The 21,141-nt window shown below is 38.8% G+C and overlaps 1 protein-coding gene across 3 annotated transcripts in view; it reads left to right on the top strand.

Annotated features, from left to right (window-relative positions):
* The window catches only part of LOC127570378 (inactive phospholipase C-like protein 2), a 215,368-nt gene extending 194,770 nt beyond the window's left edge, over window positions 1-20,598 (top strand). For all 3 annotated transcript variants that reach the window (XM_052015895.1, XM_052015894.1, XM_052015896.1), the window contains 2 exons: window positions 1,725-1,834; window positions 13,487-20,598. In XM_052015895.1, the coding sequence (XP_051871855.1) occupies window positions 1,725-1,834; window positions 13,487-13,729 (353 nt within the window). In that variant the 3' untranslated portion in view covers window positions 13,730-20,598. The remainder of the gene's footprint in view (window positions 1-1,724; window positions 1,835-13,486) is intronic.
* Window positions 20,599-21,141: the final 543 nt, after the last annotated feature.

Below are 21,141 nucleotides of genomic sequence, written 5' to 3'. Positions count from 1 at the left end.
GATCACAGTGCCCTAAGGTCAGGAATGCTGTAATTTTTATCTGTGCTGCCTTTCTGCAAACTAGGTTGTTGTGTTAGAAATATGGCTGGGATTTCCCTTGGAATTATGCCTACTCCATCACCAGATCCATAGTCAAAACTACTTTAAAGATTGGTTATACATTGTAATCTTATCTTAATCTTATTTACTTTGGAAGATTTTTGCAGTGAAGGGAGGATTCTGGTCAATTTTGCCTTCACTTCAACTTTCCTAATTATAAACCTTTCATGTTTCAGAATTATTTTAAAATGGATTTAAGCTCCTGCTTACTGTTCATGTAGACATAAGAACATAAGAAATAGGAGCAGGAATAGGCCATCTGGCCCGTCTAGCCTGCTCCGCCATTCATTAAGGTTGTGGCTAATCTGGCTGTGGACTCAGCTCCATATACTTGCCTTTTCCCCATAACCCGTAATCCCCCTACTATGCAAAAATCTATCTAACTGTGTCTTAAATATATTTAATGAGGTAGCCTGCACTGCTTCCCTGGGCAAAGAATTCCACAGATTCACTACTCTCTGGGAAAAGCAATTCCTCCTCATCTCCATCCTAAATCTACTTCCCCGAATCTTGAGGCTATGTCCCCTAGTTCTAGTCTCAGCTACCAGTGGAAACAACTTTCCTGCCTCTATTTTATGTACTGGTTCTGTTGGACAGATAATATCGCTACAGCAGTGTCAGATTTATATTGCTGTAAATTCTGCACCTGTGAACCTGTGCTTTAACTAAATACCTTCTTATTTGGTTTTTAATATAACTACATAATTCATTCATTTCTCGAGCTTTATCATGTGCATAAAATCATAAAAATGCAGCTGTTTAACCCACCACATCTCTGCCAGCTTTTTGATGAATTGTTCAATTTAGTTGATCTTTTCAGCAATTTTTCCTTAATTCTTTAATGTAGTCCTCTTGAAGTAGCCCAATAATCTGTGGAATTTTCTGTAGAATTTGATTCCACCTTTTTGCTACATCATTTATGTTCAATGCGTTACTTCTGGTGGAAACCTTAAACTTGATAAGGGGCAGCCGCAGCTTTTATGTAAAATTATCCCAGATACTTAGTTGATATTTAGTGATGACTTCCAGATTTGTACAAAAGTAGTAAGTGTTCCTGAAGTGAAGCAAAACTTTGTCTTAAGTATTCCTACCTCTTTAAAATTTTGTATCCCATAGGAACGGTTGCAGCTTCATTTACTTAACACTACCTTAGTATTGCATTGAACGATCAGACTGCATTGGTTGCCAGATTGGACATGAACCTGTAACCTTATGACCCAGATGAGAGAGTTCTACCACTGAGTCAAGCTGGGACTTAATTAATAAATCTTTAGGAATAAACATGTGACATCTCCAGAGTATACATTGGTAAGGTTGTAGTAGGGAGCAGTGTGGAAGAGAAGTGAGCTCAGGATTTGGAGATGAATGAATATCTTAATCAGTTATCTTTTGGAATTGATGAATGTTTGTACAGAGTTTTAATTCAGAAGATTACATAGGTAAAGTACCATCCATGATGGAATTGTGCATCACTTTTGTAAAGATGAAGTTGAAAGGCCAAATAGCCTTTTCCAGCTTTCTTGTAAATCTGGCTGAGCAGCAATGCTGAACAGCTCAACTCAGTGCTTGTGTCATTCAGCAACCATGTACTGTGCTTGGGAATAACAAGTGTGCATTACTTTCAGCCATGGAGTTCCATGAAAATCTGCACAATATTGGAGTTAAAGAAGGCCTAAAAGGAAGAAAGCTTCACAAGGCTGTTGAGAGCTTTACATGGAACATCACTATTCTTAAGGTATTATCACTATTTTATTATAAAGAATGCTGATTGAGAGTATAGCCATGCCTGATAAACAATAAATTTTCTCCTGGCAGGCAAATGAAGCCATAAAAAAAATCAATGGAATTTTTAGTTTTATAATTAAAATGTCAAAATATAAATGTAATGATAGATTATACATTAGATTATTTAGGCCACAGCTGGATACTGTTTATAATATTTAGTGTTTTATTTTATAAGAAAGGTTTTAAAGCCATTGAGAGTATTCAGGACAGATTCATTAGGATGGTGCCAGAGATGAGAAATTGCTGCCACAACCTGAGATATTAAATACTGGGACTATTTCCAGTGGAGAAGGTTAAGAGTTGATTTAATAGAAGCTTTCAGAATGATGAAGGACTTGATAGATTGAATATGGATAGTTTATATTCTTGAATTATGGAACGTCTTTTTAAAATAATCAAAAGGATAGGATAGGATAGGATAGGATAGGAGAAAATCATTAAAACATTTTGGAGCATAGCTTCCTTTGCCACAGGAAACAATTTTTAGGAGCAGATATTAGAAGCATACTTGAAGATGCAGTGAGATAGGTTTTGGATTGTCCTTTCTAAGATGCAATGCAAGTACAATGGGCCAAATGGCCTCCTACATCGTAAAATATTTTATAGTCAAGACTGCAGATAATTGAAGACACAAGAGACTGCATATGATGGGAATGCTAGACTGCAGATGCAGATAATTGAAAATGTGATTACAGAAAAGTTTTTTTGCAGGTTAAAATTTGCAGATTTTTGCTAATCAATAAGATATTAATTTTGCATTTGGCAATTTGAATAAACCATAAATGTCAGTGAAATATTTGACTTTGGATTTAATGACTGTGGTAATAAAAGTGACTGTGTTAACCATTTATCTGATAATATGCTAAAACCAAATTATATGAAAGTACTCTCCAGTTTAGAAAAGGTTAAATACAACTCATCACTTACTTTAAAAAAATACATTTAATTTAATATCACTGATTATCACTGGATGAAATAGAACTGCAAAACTGTTAGTAAAATGGAAAAATTCAGCAACGTGTGTACAAGCAGTTGTGTCTCTCAAAGAATTCAGTGAGTAAAAACAAGTTTGATGCAGTAAGGATTCATGAACTGCATTGGAGCTTTCTTCATAATGATATTTTTCATGACAGCAGCATGAAAATCATTTGTGATCTTGGAAACGCATTGTTTTCTTTTTAAGCCAGACCTGTATCCTGCCTGAAGGTTTTCCCAGCTAATCAAGTCACCCTAATGAATATGTGTTCAGTCTGTAACCTACATCTTTGAATCATGTCCTTTGTCCTTTGTGAAGAACACATGCAGAGATAAAGATAAATGCTCATATGAGGCCAAGGATTTTTATTTCTGTTGTATCAGTATCATTCATTGGATTAAACATTCTTCAAAACCAACTTTTTTTTACTTCCATTACGCTTATATATTATCAGTTATTTCATTTTTATCACGTTTCATTCCATCCTAATTTTCTTAGCTGAAAGAAGCAGTGTTTCTGTAAGGCCTAGGTTATTTTAACACCTGAGTACTACCTCTCCCTTAGCAGCCCCCTCTCCCCCACCCCACCCCACCCCCCCACCACCACCAACGAGGAATGTACTGGTGTAAGAATGGGGAACAGTTGTTAAAAAGTTTAATATCTTATAAGTTTTCATCGCCTTTCTTTGCTGCAGAGCAGCTATTAGCATGCAGCTGAGAGGGATTTCACACATTGCTGTATGTGTTCAGGAGTCAAATCTGCATGTCTCCCACTCGAGCCAGCAGACAATTTTGCAAAATCTTGTTACTCACAGCAGTGATGTTTGGCTCACTGGACAATCTGGAATTCACTTATAAACTCACATGACTCCTCTGAGGTTAGAGGGCAATTAATAAGGATTTAAGGACAAGTTTGCGACTAATGCACCAACCTCAGATCAGAATACTACATGAATATTGCAAAATGCACAAAACATTTGAGATCATTTAGTGATCCTATAAAGCATAATGGTATTCAGAACTAGTCTATCTACTTATTTCAAAGTTCAAAGAAATACTGGTCTATTTTTATATTTCCCATTGGTGCTTTTGCTGAAATTGCTACCTGTTGAATTTTCACATGCTATCTGCCTCCATTTTCTCTCTGTACAGTCAATACCACATAGACATTGGTCACGATTTCAACAAGTTAGCTAGTAGTAGTCCCACACTCCTTTCATAAATCATATAGCCTTCCGTAACTCAATTATAGTTCCCCTCACCAGTCACATCATTCTTTACTTGTCCACATTAAATAACATATGCCACTTATGAGCCCAATTCATTTAACTCTACTTATCCAAAATAAAGGGAAGAATATGCATTTATAGAACAACTTAAATGATCTCAGAGCATCCCAATCACTTTATAGCCAATAAAATTCTTCATCAAGTGTAGTTACTTCTCTAATGAATGAAACATGATGACTATTGACTACCCTTTGGGAACACAGCAATGAAATGATTGATTAGCTACTCAGTCTTACAGGTTGGCTAAGTGATAGATGTTTCCCAGGACAGTGGATGAACACTGTTATGATCCTGGAACTGATCCCTGAGGCAATCTGTCAATTACTCTCTTCTATTCTCAAAAGGCTTCATGTTTTAAAAAAAACAAAATAGAATATGTGAATTAACAGTGATCTACAATATTAATATTATGTAGACAAACTTGGAAAATAAATTGATGTTTCTTAAGTGGAGGGGAAGATGGGAGGAAGGAAGTCCACTGGTATTCTGATGGACAGTTAACTATCATTTCTTTTATCTCTCTGTCTTTTTAATGTATTATTAATAAAACTGTCACTGATATTCAGACAAGTAGGTTTGTTTTAAGAATGATGAATTGAAATATCCAACTGTTTCCACAAACAGCAAGTGAAAACCATTTAAAATACAGTTTCTTTTCAATGAACCACTATTGCTGATAAATTGCACAGGAATGATTTATTCTATGGCGCAGTAGTTACATGGTAGTGCTGTTTGACTCCACCTGATAGCTTTTTGATGTAAGTGGGAATTTGTGAAGTAATTGCAGTGCCAATCTTCATAATTGAAAGAGCTTAATAACAATACTACAGCTGGTGGCCTGAAGATTCTTTGGCATTATAAAAGAAATAGGGAAACTGGGTCAAATCAACAAATTATTTTTTTCAGTGGTTCTCTGTTGTGCTGGAGTGGGAGTAAGGAAACAGGAGGGTCACAGATCTGGATTTGGGCAGGTCAGGTGAATGGAAAAATGCTTGGAGTGGGGAGTCAGAGCATCGATCAACAGGGTGTTGGAGATATTTTTAAGGCAGGGTAGACCTGCTTAAAATCAGTTTCCAGGGAACAGAAGCAAGTCCCACGTGCATTCTGAAGGTTCTCTTCTGAATGATGGCCCATGCCATCTGTAGGCCATGCACAGACCAATGAAAGTCGTTGAAGGAATGTCTAGATGTGCATTACGTGCTTTGGAAGGCATTGATTGTGCCTGTTTGGGTGCCCCTGTTCATCTGAGGGTCTGGAAGGAAAAACTCCTAAGAAACAGCATTTCATGACACGCACAAATGTTGCACTCTGCAATAAATTTCCAGGCTGGTCATCCCATTTAAATTCAGTCAGATCAGATATGGAGCATCTCGTCCTGAGTAAAGCATGTCTGAGTTGATATAGAGAAAGCAAGAATAGAATTACTGTGCAGCATTCACATCCTTTTGAGCATGTCCCATAGGGCTTCAGATCCAGTGAAGTACTTTTAAAGCGATGCTATGATGTCAAGAATGTAACAGCCAACTTGCACATAGAACATCCCACAAACAGCAGTGTGAAAATGATCAAATCTGCTTTTTAGTCCTGTTAGGTAAGATATAGACAAGATGCCAGGGATGCCTTTCCAACTGTTCTTTGAAATAGTTTGAGATTTCTTACCACCTGGAAGAGTAGAAGGCCTCAGTTTACCATCTTTTTGTGTTTAAGTCCTTGTAGTGAGATTTATCCCCCAACCTTCTGACAGTAGCAGAGTTTGCATGTTCTCCCCATTTCCTTTGGGTGCTTTGGTTTCCTCCCACACTCGAAAGATGTGCAAGTTAGTAGGTTAATTGGACACTGTATATTGCCCGAGTGCGTAGAGGAGTGGTAGACTCTGGGAAAAGTTAATGGAAAGGTGGGGAAGATAAATTGGGTTAGGATAGTGTAAAAATGAGTGCTTGATGGTTGGCATGGACTTGGTGGGCTACATAGCCTGTTTTCATCCTTTATCTATAACTCTCTTAAGTGTGGCTGAAATGAAACCTTCTTTTGGTTTGACTCTATCTGCTCATTATAAAGAGTAAATAATGTGACAGTGCTGGGGTGGTTGGCAAGGGGGAGGGACGGTCTGAGTTTCTCTTAGCAAAAGGACAAGTGTTGCAGAGTTACATGCTTGAGTATATTTCTAAAGTGTAAGGGCCAAGAAATTCTGCTGCAGAGTACAATTTTTAAATGGAAACATGATCTCTAAATGTGATCAGATGCTATGTGCAACCCACTGCCTTGCATCCTTGTATTTCAGTGAAGTCCTCTGTACATATGACATGTCTTTGCATTGAGGCCCGTTGGGATTTGTTGTGCCATCAATTGGCATTTAACGCATGATTGATGCAAAATAGAATAAAAGATGCAGTTCTAAAAGGGTACAGAAGCAAAGAGACCTGGGGGTATGTGTGCACAAGTCATTGAAAATGGCAGGGCTGGTTGAGAAAGCAGTTAAATATTCTGGACTTTATCAATAGAAGCATAAAGTACCAAAGCAGAAAAGTCATGCTGAATTTTAATAAAACACTGGTGCAGCCTTAACTGGAATATTGTGTTCAACTCCAGCTACTACATTATAGGAAGGACGTAAAGGGTCCAGGAAAGATTTACAAGAATGGTTTCTGGGATGAGGGGCCACAGTTACAAGGATAGATAAAAGGAACAAAATAAAGATCAAGAGAATTAACAGAGACATGAGGAAAAACTCTTTTGCAGCATGTGGTTGGAATTTGGAATGCAGGCTATGCTATGTTCTTCAAGAGGGAATTGAATTAATATATGGCAGAGAATAATTTGTAAGGCCACAGAGAGAGGGCTGGTCAGTGGAACTAGAGCATTGTTCTGGAAGAGAGCAGCATGGACATGAGGTGATTGGCCTCCTCTGGTGCTCTACCAGTCTGTGATGACTTTTTTGTTTACAGTGTATACCTGATTTACAAATGGCTCACGCTGCAGAAGCAGGTCTGATCCAGATAATTTAGGCCTGATTCTGCATCACTGCTGGGATATTCAGTAGTAAAGAATCTTTGAGGATGAGTTGATCTTCGCTGAAATATGTTCCTGTTTTCTATACTGGTTCTCAGTGATTTTCTTAATTCCCCCCCACCCTCCCGTCACACAAGCATTCCCTCCCATACCCTGAGATTGGTTTGTGCTCCCTTCTGATTTGCTCCATGGTTCCTCAGATCACTCTCTGCATCCCTCACCCCAACAATTTTTCATTGCTTCCACCCCACTGATCATTCTTCCCCGCCCCCCACAATCCCCTCCCCACTCTATTCGCTCCAGTATCCCCAATAATTCCAACCACCCAGCTTCCTTCACAGTTTTCCCTACCTTGTTCCAATCTGCTCTTATTCCATGATCTTCTCTGGACCCTCTGATGTCCCCATCACCATTCCCCACCACTCACCCCAATATCCTCCTGGTCCACTTCGTCCACTTCACATCCCCAGCCCCACAGTGATCTGCTCCCAACCCCTGAACTTCTCACTGGACCCCCCACAACTTTCTCCTCAATCATCCTCTCTCCCAATCCCCCTCCCCCCCCCCCCAAACACCTGTCCCCCATCACCCTCCTGCTTCTCCCACAATGCTACTCCCTTAACCTTCTGTCCCTAAGATCTTGTCCCAAATCCTCTGATTTGCTCCCTCACCGTGATCTTTTCTCCACCGGTTTCCCACACTGCCATCAACCAAGGTCTAGCATGCATCTTGTGAGTAAATGATGAATAGGATATCAAACCCATCTCAACATGTGAAAATAGAAAACATTTCCAGACAAAAGAATGTTTTGATGTCACTGCGGTTATTGTATTCCAAGACGTTTCTACTTTCCATTTATTGTGTTTCCCGAGTTCTTTTCATGCAGGAGGATCAGAGAGTTAGAAGCCATTCACATGTCTTTAATTATAACAACTTGTTTATTTAAAAGTTTTGAGACAAATCAATTAAACTTTATCCTTGCAATGGTAAACCTGTCACAATTTAAAAAGATGGCTTAGAAATTTTTGGTGCACCAGTGCTAAATCACAAAGAAAAATCACAGAATTAAGACATGCTTCTTTAAGAAGTTATCATTGTTTATTGCATCCTATTAAGTGTGTTAAACCCCGACCTGCGCTCTTCACAGGTGACAACTGCTTGTGAGACAGCTGCTGACCCATGGCAGGTGGAGGAGGCAGTGATAACATCAGGGTGGGAAGGCACTCAGAGTCTGTAATCTGGGGTGACCTAAGCTCCCGCGATCAGCGGCATCCAGCAAGTCCACAGGTAGAGGGCTTGGCAAATCACGCCTACCCATTCATAGGCCTGCATTTTTACAGAGGCCTGATAACATTGACTTATTTACTTTAAAAAAGTTCCATGGGAGGATTCTTTGAAGATAATAATATTCCAGCAGGGACACTTTAAATCACGCATATTTCACCAATTTCAGCCTGATGTACTCCTTATTTTATTGTGTGTTAATTACAAAGGTTGTGGTTCATGACCGCTTGACCCAATGTGTGTCGTTAAAAATTAAAATGACCCATGCACGTGGCTGACATCATCACTTGGGGACAATATAACAGATGAAGAAATCTGACAAGTTGAATGCTGGAAGTGCCCAGACCAATTTTCCAGTTGGCAAGATCTGTGCCGAAAATGCTTCAAAATGGACAAGTATTTGCGATTTACCTACATAAAATGGGCACAAACAAGTCCAGTTTCCAGCCAAGTATCATCTAAAAATGAAAACAATTTAGTTACTTTTCAAACAAGAAAGAACATCCCCAACTAATAAGGATGCAATTCTACTTCTGAAAGTCTGGTAGAAATCACTTTTTAAATAAGCACAGATGGTCACAAGTCTAAAGCAGATATTAGGCTAAAATTACTTTTCCTTCATATAGTTGATATGCTCTGTAAAATAATGGGATGGATCTTTTGCTGACATCACTTGCTCTGAAAACCTGCTCTAGTGTGAGGTCCTCCCACAACATAATTGGCAGGCTGCCTCCCCAGAGTTACCATGATAGACAGTGAGGCCCCATCCCAATCTTACGAGCTGTCATTAACATTGGCAATGATTCAAAAATTATTAAATAATAATTCCATTAAAATGTTAAAATAGTTAAAATGCCTTCTTCAGGAAATATGAGTTCCCCTCTACTGTGGTTGACAGAGCGCTTACTCGCATTTAAACAATTTGCTGGATTTATGCTCTCACCACCCCTCCTCTAAACAGATCAGAGATAGAGATCCCCTCCACATCTAGCGCATCAAACTTTGTCATTTCTGCCACCTGCAGCAGGATCCCACCACCAGCCATATCTTCCCTTCCCCATTTCTTTCCACCTTCCGCACGGACCACTCCCTCCGTGACTCTGTGATCTGCTCATCCCTCCCAACCCATCCCTCCCTAACCCTGAGCACTTTCTCCTGCAACTGCAGAAGGTGCAACACATGTTCCTACATCTCTTCCCTCATCACCATCCAGGGACCTTCTAGGTGAGGCAAAGATTCAAATGCATCGCCTACTACATTTGGTGCTCCCGGTGTGGCCTTCTCATCATCAGCGAGACCAGGTGTAGACTCGGCCACCGGTTTGCAGAGCACCTGCACTTGGTCTGCAATGGCCATCCCAATTTCCAGGTTGTATGCCATTTCAACCCCCCTTCCCATTCCCACACCAACCTATCTGTCCTCAGCCTTCACCACTGCCAGGGTGAAGCCCAATGCAAACTAGAAGAACAATACGTATCCTGCCTGGATAGTCTCCAACCCAATGGTATGAACATAGAATTCACCAATTTCAGGTAACCTTCACCTCCTATCCCCCCCTCCTTCCGATCCACCCATTTTTGTTCTCTTTCCTATACCACCCTGCCCCCTCCCCCCCCCCCCCCCCCCCCCCCCAGTGCCCCGTCACCCATTTGGTCCCCCTCCCCCTCCTGGTGGTTCCACCTACTACCCACACATTTTACTCACTGTATCCCCTCCCCATTTGGTTCCATCTACCCTTCATTATCACTTTCCTTATTTATCAGATTCCAGCACTTGTAGCCTTTGTGTCCCCACTTATTGCCATCCAGCCTCTGTCTCCACCTTCACCCTCCCCTCCCCTCCCCTCACCTGGCTTGTTCTTTTCCCATTTTGCCTTGCCTGCTTCCGCTTATCACCCACCTGCCTCCGCCTCCCAACTCTACCTCTCCCCTCCTCCACCTGGTGCCTTCTGCCCATCATCCCTCACCCCTCCTCAGTCCACCTAGCGCCTTTTGGCCCCTGTCTCACCCCTCCTTCCCTCCTCTGTTTACTGGCTATCTTCTCTCTCCACTCTCTGTCCTGATGCAGGGTCTCGACCCGAAACATTGACAACTCCTTTCCCCTCCACATAGATTCTGCCCAACTCGCTGAGTTCCTTCAGCAGTTTGCTTTTCGCTGTGATTGGAAAACACATTTGACTAGCCATGGGATTTCACCCCTTCTTGGCACAATAAACAAATGTTGACTCATCTCCTCATAAAATTGTGAAATTGGACAAAAAACAGTTTTAAAAAAGTTACACAGAGAATCATTGGCCAAAAAGGGGACCTGAGCAGTTCCTTTTGGATCATTCTGTCATCAGGCACAGTCAACTCCTGTGCCATGAGTAACCCCAAACCACCACAAAGTGCAGGCCAGAGGTTACTGCATGCCACTCAAAAAGGACCTAATTATAAAGTCCATGATTAGTCAAGTGATTCATTTTCCACACTGCTAAGCATTGGAATAATAAGACTACCAGAAGCAGCCTGCAAGACCTTGATGTAACAGTGCAAACCTGTTAATCACTGTCTCATTTCCAAATCCTGAATGATGTGCTCCTACTTTTTCTGTGAATTAATGTCCATGTTCAAAAGTTCCACACAAAAGTTCCAATTTCAGCAGACAGTTCAACGTGAATAAGCTGGCAGGAAGTTGGCAGATGGAGTATAATATGGACAAATGTGAGGTTATCCACTCTGAAAAGAAGAATGAAATGAGAAATTATTATCTAAATAGAGTGAGACTACAAAATGCTTCAGTGCAGTGCGGTCTGGCGGCCCTGGTGCATGAAACACAACAGATTGGCATGCAGGTACAATGAGTAATTAGAAAGGCTAAAATAATGTTGACTTTTTTTGTGCAGTGAATAGTGTATAAAAGAAAGGAAATGTTGGTGCACTGTTATAAGGTGGTGCTAAGACTGCACCTGGACTATTGTGTGCTGTTTTGGAGGTAGTACAGATCAGATTCAGTAGGTTGTTTCCTGGCATGAAGTAGTGGACAGATGAAGAAATGTTGAGCAGGTTGGGCCTATGCTCATTGGAGTTGAGCAGAATGAGAAGAGACCATGTTGAAAGAAATAAGATTCAGAGAGGGATTGATAGAGTGGATGCTGAGAGGACATTTCTACTAGTGGAGGTATCTAGAAATAGGGAACATATTTTCAGAATAAAGACAAGCCTGTTTGAAACCAAAATGAGGTATTTCTTCTCTCTGGGGGTTGTGCCTCTGGAATCCTTTACTCCTGAGTGCTGGAAGAGACAGAATCACTGAATATATGCAAGGCAGACTTTGACAGACATTTAAACTACAAGGGAGCCGGGACTTGTAGGAAGAGAGTGGGAAGATGATGTTGAGATCATGATTGAATCAGCCATGATCTTACTCCATGGCGGAGGAGGCTTGAGGAGCTGACTAGCCTATTTCTTATGTTCTTATAAAAGCAATATGCCCCAGGTAAGTTTGCTTTTATGCAATGTGCACATAAAAATCCCATAGCCATTTTTCATTTAGGAGTAATGAACTGTGATCGAAATCTTCAGCAACCATTTAAAAATAAATAATGCAAGCAATATAGCTTATTAGTAAAATTCTTTCTTCCATATGTCAAGCCATTTGGTTATGTTCATTGGTTTATAGATACAAGCTTCCCCATCACCCTTTCACTTTTTTTTACCAGTGGAGTTCAGAACTGATTCTAAATAATCACCTAAACCAGACTTGTACATCTTGTTTCACGCTGCAACCATTTCACATATTTTAATTTTAAGTGATCCATGACTTATTTGTGGTCGTCATATCCTTGTTTATTTGTGCTTCTGCTTCAGAGTAGGTGAAGGGATGCTTAGTGTTGCTGAACGCACTGATTCAGTTATGTGGTCCACTTCACTAAGCATATTTACTGGAGTTAGAATCCAAGCTCAGAAACTTTTCCTTCCTTCTCACCCCTTCCCTCTGTCAACAATCATTTTCCAGCAGTAATCCATGTAACTAATGAAAATATCTATCACTTCCAATAGAACATAAATCATTAGGGGATGTGGAACCCAGATGCAATCTCTTATCTCATATTTCTACAATAATCAGACCAACTTTTAAAGAATAAACTTTGAGGAGTTACTTGGTATGATCAGATTTTAAAGTAAAATTCACCACCTCAACCCTTAGTTTTGGTTAGGACTATGAAACACAAATCTCCAACCTAGCTAGCATAAATACTTGTTTCAAATATACAATACATTTAAAGTGGAAATTAGGCATATCTTTGTAATGGCTTAACCATGATTAATTTTGGGTAACTTGTAATGCTAGTCACACAGTAATTTTAGATGAGGACAAATTTATTTCATTCCATCCAGGAAAACATTACGAGGCCAACCTTACCACCTCATTTACTATATTTAATTGTTTTCTTCATTGAGTCCAGAGACTTGACAAGAAGTTGATCAATGGAATCTTCCTAGGATTCCTCAGCATTACATTTTGGAGTAATCTCTCAGATCTTTGCCAAGTTGGATCTGGCAAGGGATCTGACACCCTCATTCATTTTAGTGAGAATAGCAGAGGACGAGGAAGCAAAATTACTGACCTAAAATTATTTTGTTTTACTTTAATATAGTTAATCATTTTTTTTTAGCATTTTAGTTAACTTCATTTTAATTTTTTATTTCTTATTTATACCAATTGTAACAGTTTTTAGTTATTTCTGAATGGCAGAGATATTTAAAATCCACCACAAATCAGATTTAGCTTTTACAATTGATAGAACTCTGCTGTCAACTTTGCCAGCTGTCAGGGAATGGAGGGGCTCTTCGAGGACAAAGCCTCTTCACTGCCACATGATGCTTTGTTAACATTTAAGGCAGTGCTCTTGATTCCATGATGCACGGGACCAATAAGATCGACATACGAACAAAGTAACACACTATCTCAGAGTTTCCCTCCTGTATCTTTGCTTTGTGCACTTGGTGCATACATCAACTATTTGTTTAATTTAGGGTTTGTGAACTATTTATTGTCTACAGGGGCAAGCTGATCTGCTGAAACATGCTAAGATTGAAGCATTGGACAACCTGAAGCAAATCCATTATGCTGCAGTGTCTTGTGGTCTGAATAAGCCAGGCACTGGGAATGCAGAATCATCCAAGACAAGGCGAAGCCTAGAGGCCATCCCTGAGAAGGAAAATGTGGATATTGGAGCTGGGGATCGAGCTGCAGAATTTCACCAGAATACAACCACTGAAAAATCCATCAAAGCCACCAAATGAAGACAATCACATGGAACATTTGGTTTGCACTTGAAAGCCTTCTTGAGTTGGTTGGTTTTCGTACTTTGGGAATTCTAAAGCACAATTCTGGGTCTTGGTATAATGTGACAAATGGAGTAATGAATGTAATACTTCTCCAAGTGAAAATATACTACTAGTGATGGAAATTTACTACTGCTTTAAACAAGTGGTGGAACATTGAATGTTCATCTGCCAAACTAATATGTATATATGATGTCACAAACAATCAGTTAAAGTGTAACTTTTTTTCTAGTAACTTATGCTGCCTTTTTACATTCTTTTTGTAAATGTAACATTTCTCTAGATACCTAAATTACATGTCTGAATTTGAGTGCAAAATGGTTGTTATACAGAAGAATATGTAAAGTATATATAAATACAATGAAGTGTCTGTAGTGAAGCCACCTAAACATTGCAAAGCTTGTTGAGCCATATGTGGAATCACGTATCATTGATTGTGGTCACTGAACATCAGTGCACTTTACAATGACCATTAATCAAGCTGGAAAAAATTTACTGTAAATTCTGCTCTTTAGAGATGATTGTTAATGTTAAAAAAACATTTGAAGTGCTTGTACCCAATGTCTGGTGACCAAATAGACAGCAGCTTTTAGCAAGTTGTTGAAACATATATAGTTATTATTTCATGAAGTGGAAAAGTTAGGCTTATTAATTTCCACAAGAAAGGATTTCCAAGCCAATAACTTATTCATGCAGTGCATTGCCAGCAGCCATGATCTTCCATATTGCTAAATGTACATGATTTGCTTGGAAAGAAGGGAAATACTTTGACCTCTCTTTCACAAGAACACAATAGGAGCAGGAGTAGACCAAATGGCCTCTCAAGCCTGCCCAGCCATTCAGAATGATCATGGCTGATCTATGCTGGCCTCAACTCCTCCTCTGTGCCACTTCCCCATAACCCTCAATTCCTCGATCTTTCAAATATTTACCTATCTCCACTTTAAATTTATCTAATGATCTGCCTCCACCGATCTTGGGGGTAGACAATTCTAGAGATTCACAACCCTCTAGGGGTAGAAGTTTCTACGAACTTCATTTTTAAATGATCTACCCCTTATTTTGTAGCTATGTCCCTTGTTCATGACTCTCCCACTAGTGGAAATATCTGTCAAGCGCCCTTAGGATCTTGCATGTTTGAATAAGGTCACCTGTCATTCTTCCAAATCCCAAGGAATACAGACCCAAACTGCCCAGTCCCTCTTGATAGGACAACCCTCTCATCCCAGGAATTAGCCTATTCTAGCTCTATGAATTACTTGAAAATGACAGTATAAAGTGTTAATATCATCATTGTTGGCACACTTGAACCAATCAAACAGTTGTTGGGTTTGTTTAGAGCGAAGCAGCAACCAACATTTGCATTTTTTAAAAAATAAAGTCCATTTGAAATCCACCCAAAATACTGGTCTAGTGTGCAAAGTAGTTCAGTTGTTGCTGCAGATCTTTGTTCAGGGTTTTTAAATGTGTTGTGATGTGGACAAATTCACTGCTACATTATGCAAGTTATATTATCAATGACAAATGAAAAAAGACAGAAGAAATCTTTAGCCAAACCTCACCCCTTTTGGTCAAAACGAAACATAAAGGAGTATACAAAAATTACATAGGCCTAGAAACCCCTGTATGGTCTTTCTAGCTAGCCCTGGAGATAATTACTTTCCAATTGCCAACGCTCAAATATCCAATTCTTCCTTGATCTTTTCCGCACTTTGATTCTACCAGTTTACTAGGCATTCTGCAAGTTTGCTAATGCGTAAGTCATTATAATCTGTCTCCTCTCCCTGAGCTGTATTCCTGGCTCTTAATTTTTGTGATAATCGGAAACATATCATTAGGGTTCAATTGATCTATTCTGTTAAGTAATTATTTTCTAACTCCTTTGAGTTTTCTGTTCTCATAGGTTCTTAAAATGTCTCCTTGCAGTGAGAGGGCAGATTTTCTTGTGCATACACATGGCAGAAAGGATCACATGGGGGCTGCTCATGGAGCAAAGTCAGGTAGACTCGCGTTGCAGCTCGCGTCTCTCTGTCCAAACTTCCTTTAGGCATTGTGGCTATTTATATCACAGTCAGTGAAGGGAAAAGTCTATCCTGCAATGTCTTGTCAGTCATCAGTTTTCTTGTCTTCAATGTGTCGGTATTAATGGTGTGGAATAGCTGACTGAACTGTGCACAGAACTCCAGGCCTGGCCATTGCTGTGCTTGCACACACTTATCACTTCCTAGAACTTCTAATATTGTAGCAATCCTTCATTACTTAATCTTCAGAGGAAAACATCACCACATTTTCTCCACCCCTTCTAATATTTTGACTAATTAACCTTAAATGCTTGCACTCCATAAACTACATTTCCTTGGATTCAAAAAAAGCCCTGGAGATAGATGTTTTGTCTTTACTGGTTGGGCCCTAATAAGATGCAGCAGATCTTTCATTCATCATAAAACCCAGGCATTGAATTCTTGGAATGAAATTTGAATAGGTTCTACAAGGGCTGGTGCTAAGCTTTGTCATTCAGTGAAGGCAAAATCTAACTCTATGAACCTTATCTATGCCTATATTTAATTTATAACTTCAAAATGTATTTCTGTCTTGCTGTTTACCCAGATCCAGATCTGTTTTGAAGTATTAATGTTGTTACTCTGCAATATATACAGTTGGGGGAAGAAAATAATCATTTTGAACATGGATTTACTCTACACCTGTGTTCCTCAAGCACAGGATCCAAGTATTGCCTCCTCCAATGTATTTAAAGAGCAGCCACACTAATAATCCATGCAAGAATCCTCCAAAGAAAACAAATGCATGAATTCTCTAGCCAGCTGCTGTTTGGGCCAGTTCTGTCATTTAATAAAATCATGGTTTATCCTCAAGTTCACATTCCTGCTGATCTATACATCCCTTGATTCTCTTATTGTTCAAAATCTAACTGTCTTAACCCCAAATATAATCAATATCAGAGCATCCACAGCTCTTGGGTAAAGCATTACAGAGACTCATAACCCTCTGAATAAAAGAATTTCTCCTAGCCTCATTCCCAAGACTGTGAACTTATCTTTTTACACCATGCCTTCTGTTTCTAAACTCTCCAGTTAAAGGAAACTGTTTCAGAATGTCTGCCTTGAAATTCTGTCTCAGAAACTTACATGCTTCAATCAGATTACTTGTATTTTCCCTTACACCAGATAGAAGTGGCCCATCCTACTAAATCTCCTCTCATAGCACAGCTCCTTCATACCCGAAACTCCTCAAGTGAACCTATGCAAACAGATCTTTCCTTAGTTACAGAGATCCAAACAGCACATAAGTCTCCAGGTATGATTTAACCAAAGCTCTGCACAGATACATAAAGACTTCCCATACGCTGTACTCCAAACCCCTTGAAATAAAGGCCAGGGATCCACTTTGTTTTGGAAGGTCCTGCTATACCTGTATGTTAACTTTCTGCACTTCACAGTATTCTAACATTTGCAGAATTCCCATCAGATGAAAAAAATGATTTCTATTTTCCTACCAAAATAATCTCAAATTTTTCCATTTGCCATTTTATTCATTTGCAGACTCCTTGCATCCTCCTTGCAGCTCACTTTCCCACCAAACTTAACATCACGAGTAATTGTAAATCTTACATCAATTTACCAGTGCTGACAGGCAGTCTCTGGGTAATTCTTTGCAGCATTTTTCAAATATTCCGTAAATGAATCCTGCACCTGCGTACCTATAATAAGTGGTATGATGAGCAACAGGACCTAAAACACAGAAGTGCAGTCACCATCAGCAACGCCAGTTTACAATTCAGTTACCTAATTTGAAATCAATCCTGTGAATTTTAATCATTATCTATAAGCCCTATGCATGAAGTATTACTGAAATGCCCTCAGAAAATCAAATTAAATTATTTCTGCCAGGCAGTCCTCAACTAATATGGGTAACTCCTGCTGTACTTATGACACAGAGCATGTTGATGATAAATCTTTGGAAGAATTCAGTGGGTCAGGCAGCACCTTTGGAGGCAAAAGGCATTAGTCAACGTTTTGGGTCAAGACGCTGCATCAGGACTAAGAGGGAGCAAGATAGATTGCCAGTATATACCAGTACATAGGGAGTGGGATAGAGGCTTGTAGGTGATAGGTGGAACCAAGTGGGGGAGGTGGGACAGAGGCTGGCAAGTGATAGGTGGGGCCATCTATCACCTGTCAGCCTCTGTCCCACCTACCCCTCACCCACCTGGTTACATCTGCCCATCGTCCCTTCCCCATTTGGTTCCACCTATCACCTACCAGCCTTTATCTCTCACCCTACGTACTGCTATACATTGGCAATCATCCCTGTTCCCTCTCAGTCCTGATGCAAGGTCTTGACCTAAAATGGGTCAAGAACTTGCATCACAGATGCTGCGTGATCCACTGATTTTTTCCAGTGTTCTATTTTTGTTCTAGATTTCAGCATCTGCGGTCTCTTTTGATGATAAAGCTACTGATTCTCCATTAGCTGAATATTGGTACATTCCTGAAAAATGCCATAAAAAATCTCTATTTCGTACTTCATCCTTAGCTTATGGATTTTTATATCGTTTTAAATATTTGGAAAGCCTTCATTACTCCATTTCCTTCCCACAGGTAATTTTTAAGTAACATCCAAAAACAGTAAGCTTGCCTTTGCAAATCTGTCATCTGTTAGACATGCCACCTGATTTTTCTTTTGATTGGCTTGGTACATCTGAAGTTAAAATGTAACCTCTAAAAGTATGAAATAGATGGCCCATTTCTTTACTATTAACAGATTTTATCATGTATTCATTTATTTAGGGTGTCCTAAATATTTAAAGGTAAATTTGCAAAGCTTAGCTTATTTAAGAACTGAGGTCAGCAAATTGGGTCTCAATGTACAGTTCACCTCTTCTCAGCCACATTTTTTTGTCTTTAATTCCTTGAGCTTCTTCATAGCATGTTCTTTATGAGTGTCTGCATTTATTAATGGATTGCTATTCTCAATTGGCTGGTCTGGAAATGTGTGCACATCTAAAAAATGTTTTCCATTTGGAATTTAAACAATAGTATATTTTTTGACTTGTCGGCAAAAGGATTTGAATCAGCCTCCACGAAATTTAAACATTATTCTCTTAAGACAAATATGAGCAATTTACAAGTAGTCCATAATAATTTACAGCATGTTTTCTTATAATTGGAAGATCTTTTGAATAAATCAAGTCTTATTTTGGCAATGCTGTAGATTATCGTATAGATCCTTCATCCGTATGGAGGACAGATGCTAATTATAAGTAACACTTAAAACATCATTTGCAAATCTCAAGTCGGAAGTTCAATAATAGGATCCATTCCACTGAATCAATTGACAATTTAAGTTCATGAGCTTGGGCATTCATTCCTCCAGGCTGTCCATCAAATTTACTTCCATCAACTGGGTACATTTTACCAACCAAACCATGAACAAACATCTATTTGATAAAGGAGGAAAAGGTTATCCTGACCAGTTTTATATACTTGAACTGAGCCACATTTTGCCCATTTATATTTGACTCAGCCATGCATAAGTGTTATGGCTCAATGCATGTTTCCGGCGTGTGATAATGATCAGTATCATCAAAGAAAGGATAAATACATTTCGTGAAGTACTCATTATAAGCTTTGCATTCTTATTGAACCATGACTAAGTTACTCAGAGACATGATGTACAAAAAATTGCACAGGAAGATGATTTTATTAACTTGGCAAACAAAGAAAATCAAAGTCCTTTGTGCCAATGTTTTTTGTTACATGATTGTCTGAAATTCAACCAAAACTTACTATAATCATCCAAGTCAAGAAAGTAGATTGCCTTATGTCACAATTTTAAAATCCCATGCAACCTTTATCAAGTTGCAACTGTAACATCAGTTTTAAATTTCAGAGTAAAATGACAACTTCATTTGATCTCAACACTATGATCTTTTCAGTAATGATCTATTTTATTGTAGAACTTAGTGAATTTCAGAATGCAGTGGAGTGATCTATAGCTTTTAATCCTACCTAATTTCTGGACATTAGAGAGAAATATTTGAAAATTATGGAAGGGAGCTGCTATATAACTATATCAGAATACAAGAACATGGTTAACATCAATCTTGTCCTCCAGGTCTCAGATAGGAAAAATAAATGAAGGTATCCAAACAAGTTTGGAGTTGATAAATTCCTGAAAATTAAAAAAAAAAGTGCAACTATTGAGGATTGAATATAATTTGGAAGTTGCAAAAACATAATATATATATTTCATCATATATGTATATGATATGTAAAAACAATAGTTCTGGACATTGCAAAGGAAATGTTAGACCATTATGATCAATATTATTGTGTCTGATAAGTTTATCTTAGGAAAGTGAGACATTGTAATTTGTTGTGTTTTGCCACAATACAGAAATATTACTGGAGTTTTTAAAATATTTATGTATAAGAAAATACTGGAAATAATCAAAAGATCAGGCAACATTTGTAGAGAGAGAACAGAGTTGATGTTTCAGATTGATGACCTTCGATCAGAACAGATCATCAGAAAGGATTCATGTTGGTGGGAATGCCTGATTCAGTTCCATGCTCTGTTACATTGGTACTGTGATATAAAACCACATTACTTTCATCTGTTCACCTCTGCCAGTAAAAGTGAACTTTTAATTAGCATAATTGCTTTTGATTTCTTACCAAAAATTTATTTCACTGGCTCTTTGCTATGATGTGAGCTACCAGATTGAGAAAAATGCCACTAGTTTACTTATAAATGCAACAATACTGTGAAGAAATGTTTTTTATTAAAAGTTAATTTGAAATCAATTCTTCTGCTTTCATACACATTCATATTATATATTTAAGGTAAAAGATAGTATTGTCAGATTAAAATGCTGTTTCCAAAACAGTTCTGTTGTCATTTACTGACCTTAAAATATGTAAAACTAATATTTAATACTAAAGAGTATTTTTTCATTATAGACCAACTATTATATTGATTTAATTCCATGATCAGCTGACCTAACACCAGGTTGCAAGAAGACAGAGTAATTCTGAAAAAAGAAAATTAGAAACCACTGATTTCTTAAAGAACAATTTATTTCAAACTCACATTTTTAGGCAGTTCCTCAGGATTGATATAACGATACAGAAAGAAATTGAGGATGACTTGGTTGCACTCCATTTCCCTGGGTTCTGAGATGACTGATGAGGGTGATGTGTTAACCTGCAGACTCTCCCACAGGTAAGGCAGAAGGTGCTTGTTGGCCTGAGCAGGTGGGTGGCTTGTGAGATGGTATGCTCGGGCTTTGTATGCTCCAGATAAAGGGACTCACTGCAAGGTGCACAAGACTGGCCTGGAATAAAGGA

The sequence above is a fragment of the Pristis pectinata genome, chromosome 5, assembly GCF_009764475.1.
Source record: "Pristis pectinata isolate sPriPec2 chromosome 5, sPriPec2.1.pri, whole genome shotgun sequence".
NCBI lineage: Eukaryota > Metazoa > Chordata > Chondrichthyes > Rhinopristiformes > Pristidae > Pristis > Pristis pectinata.
Note: the sequence above shows the minus strand (reverse complement) of the source record. Positions and strands in the feature narration are given on the sequence as shown.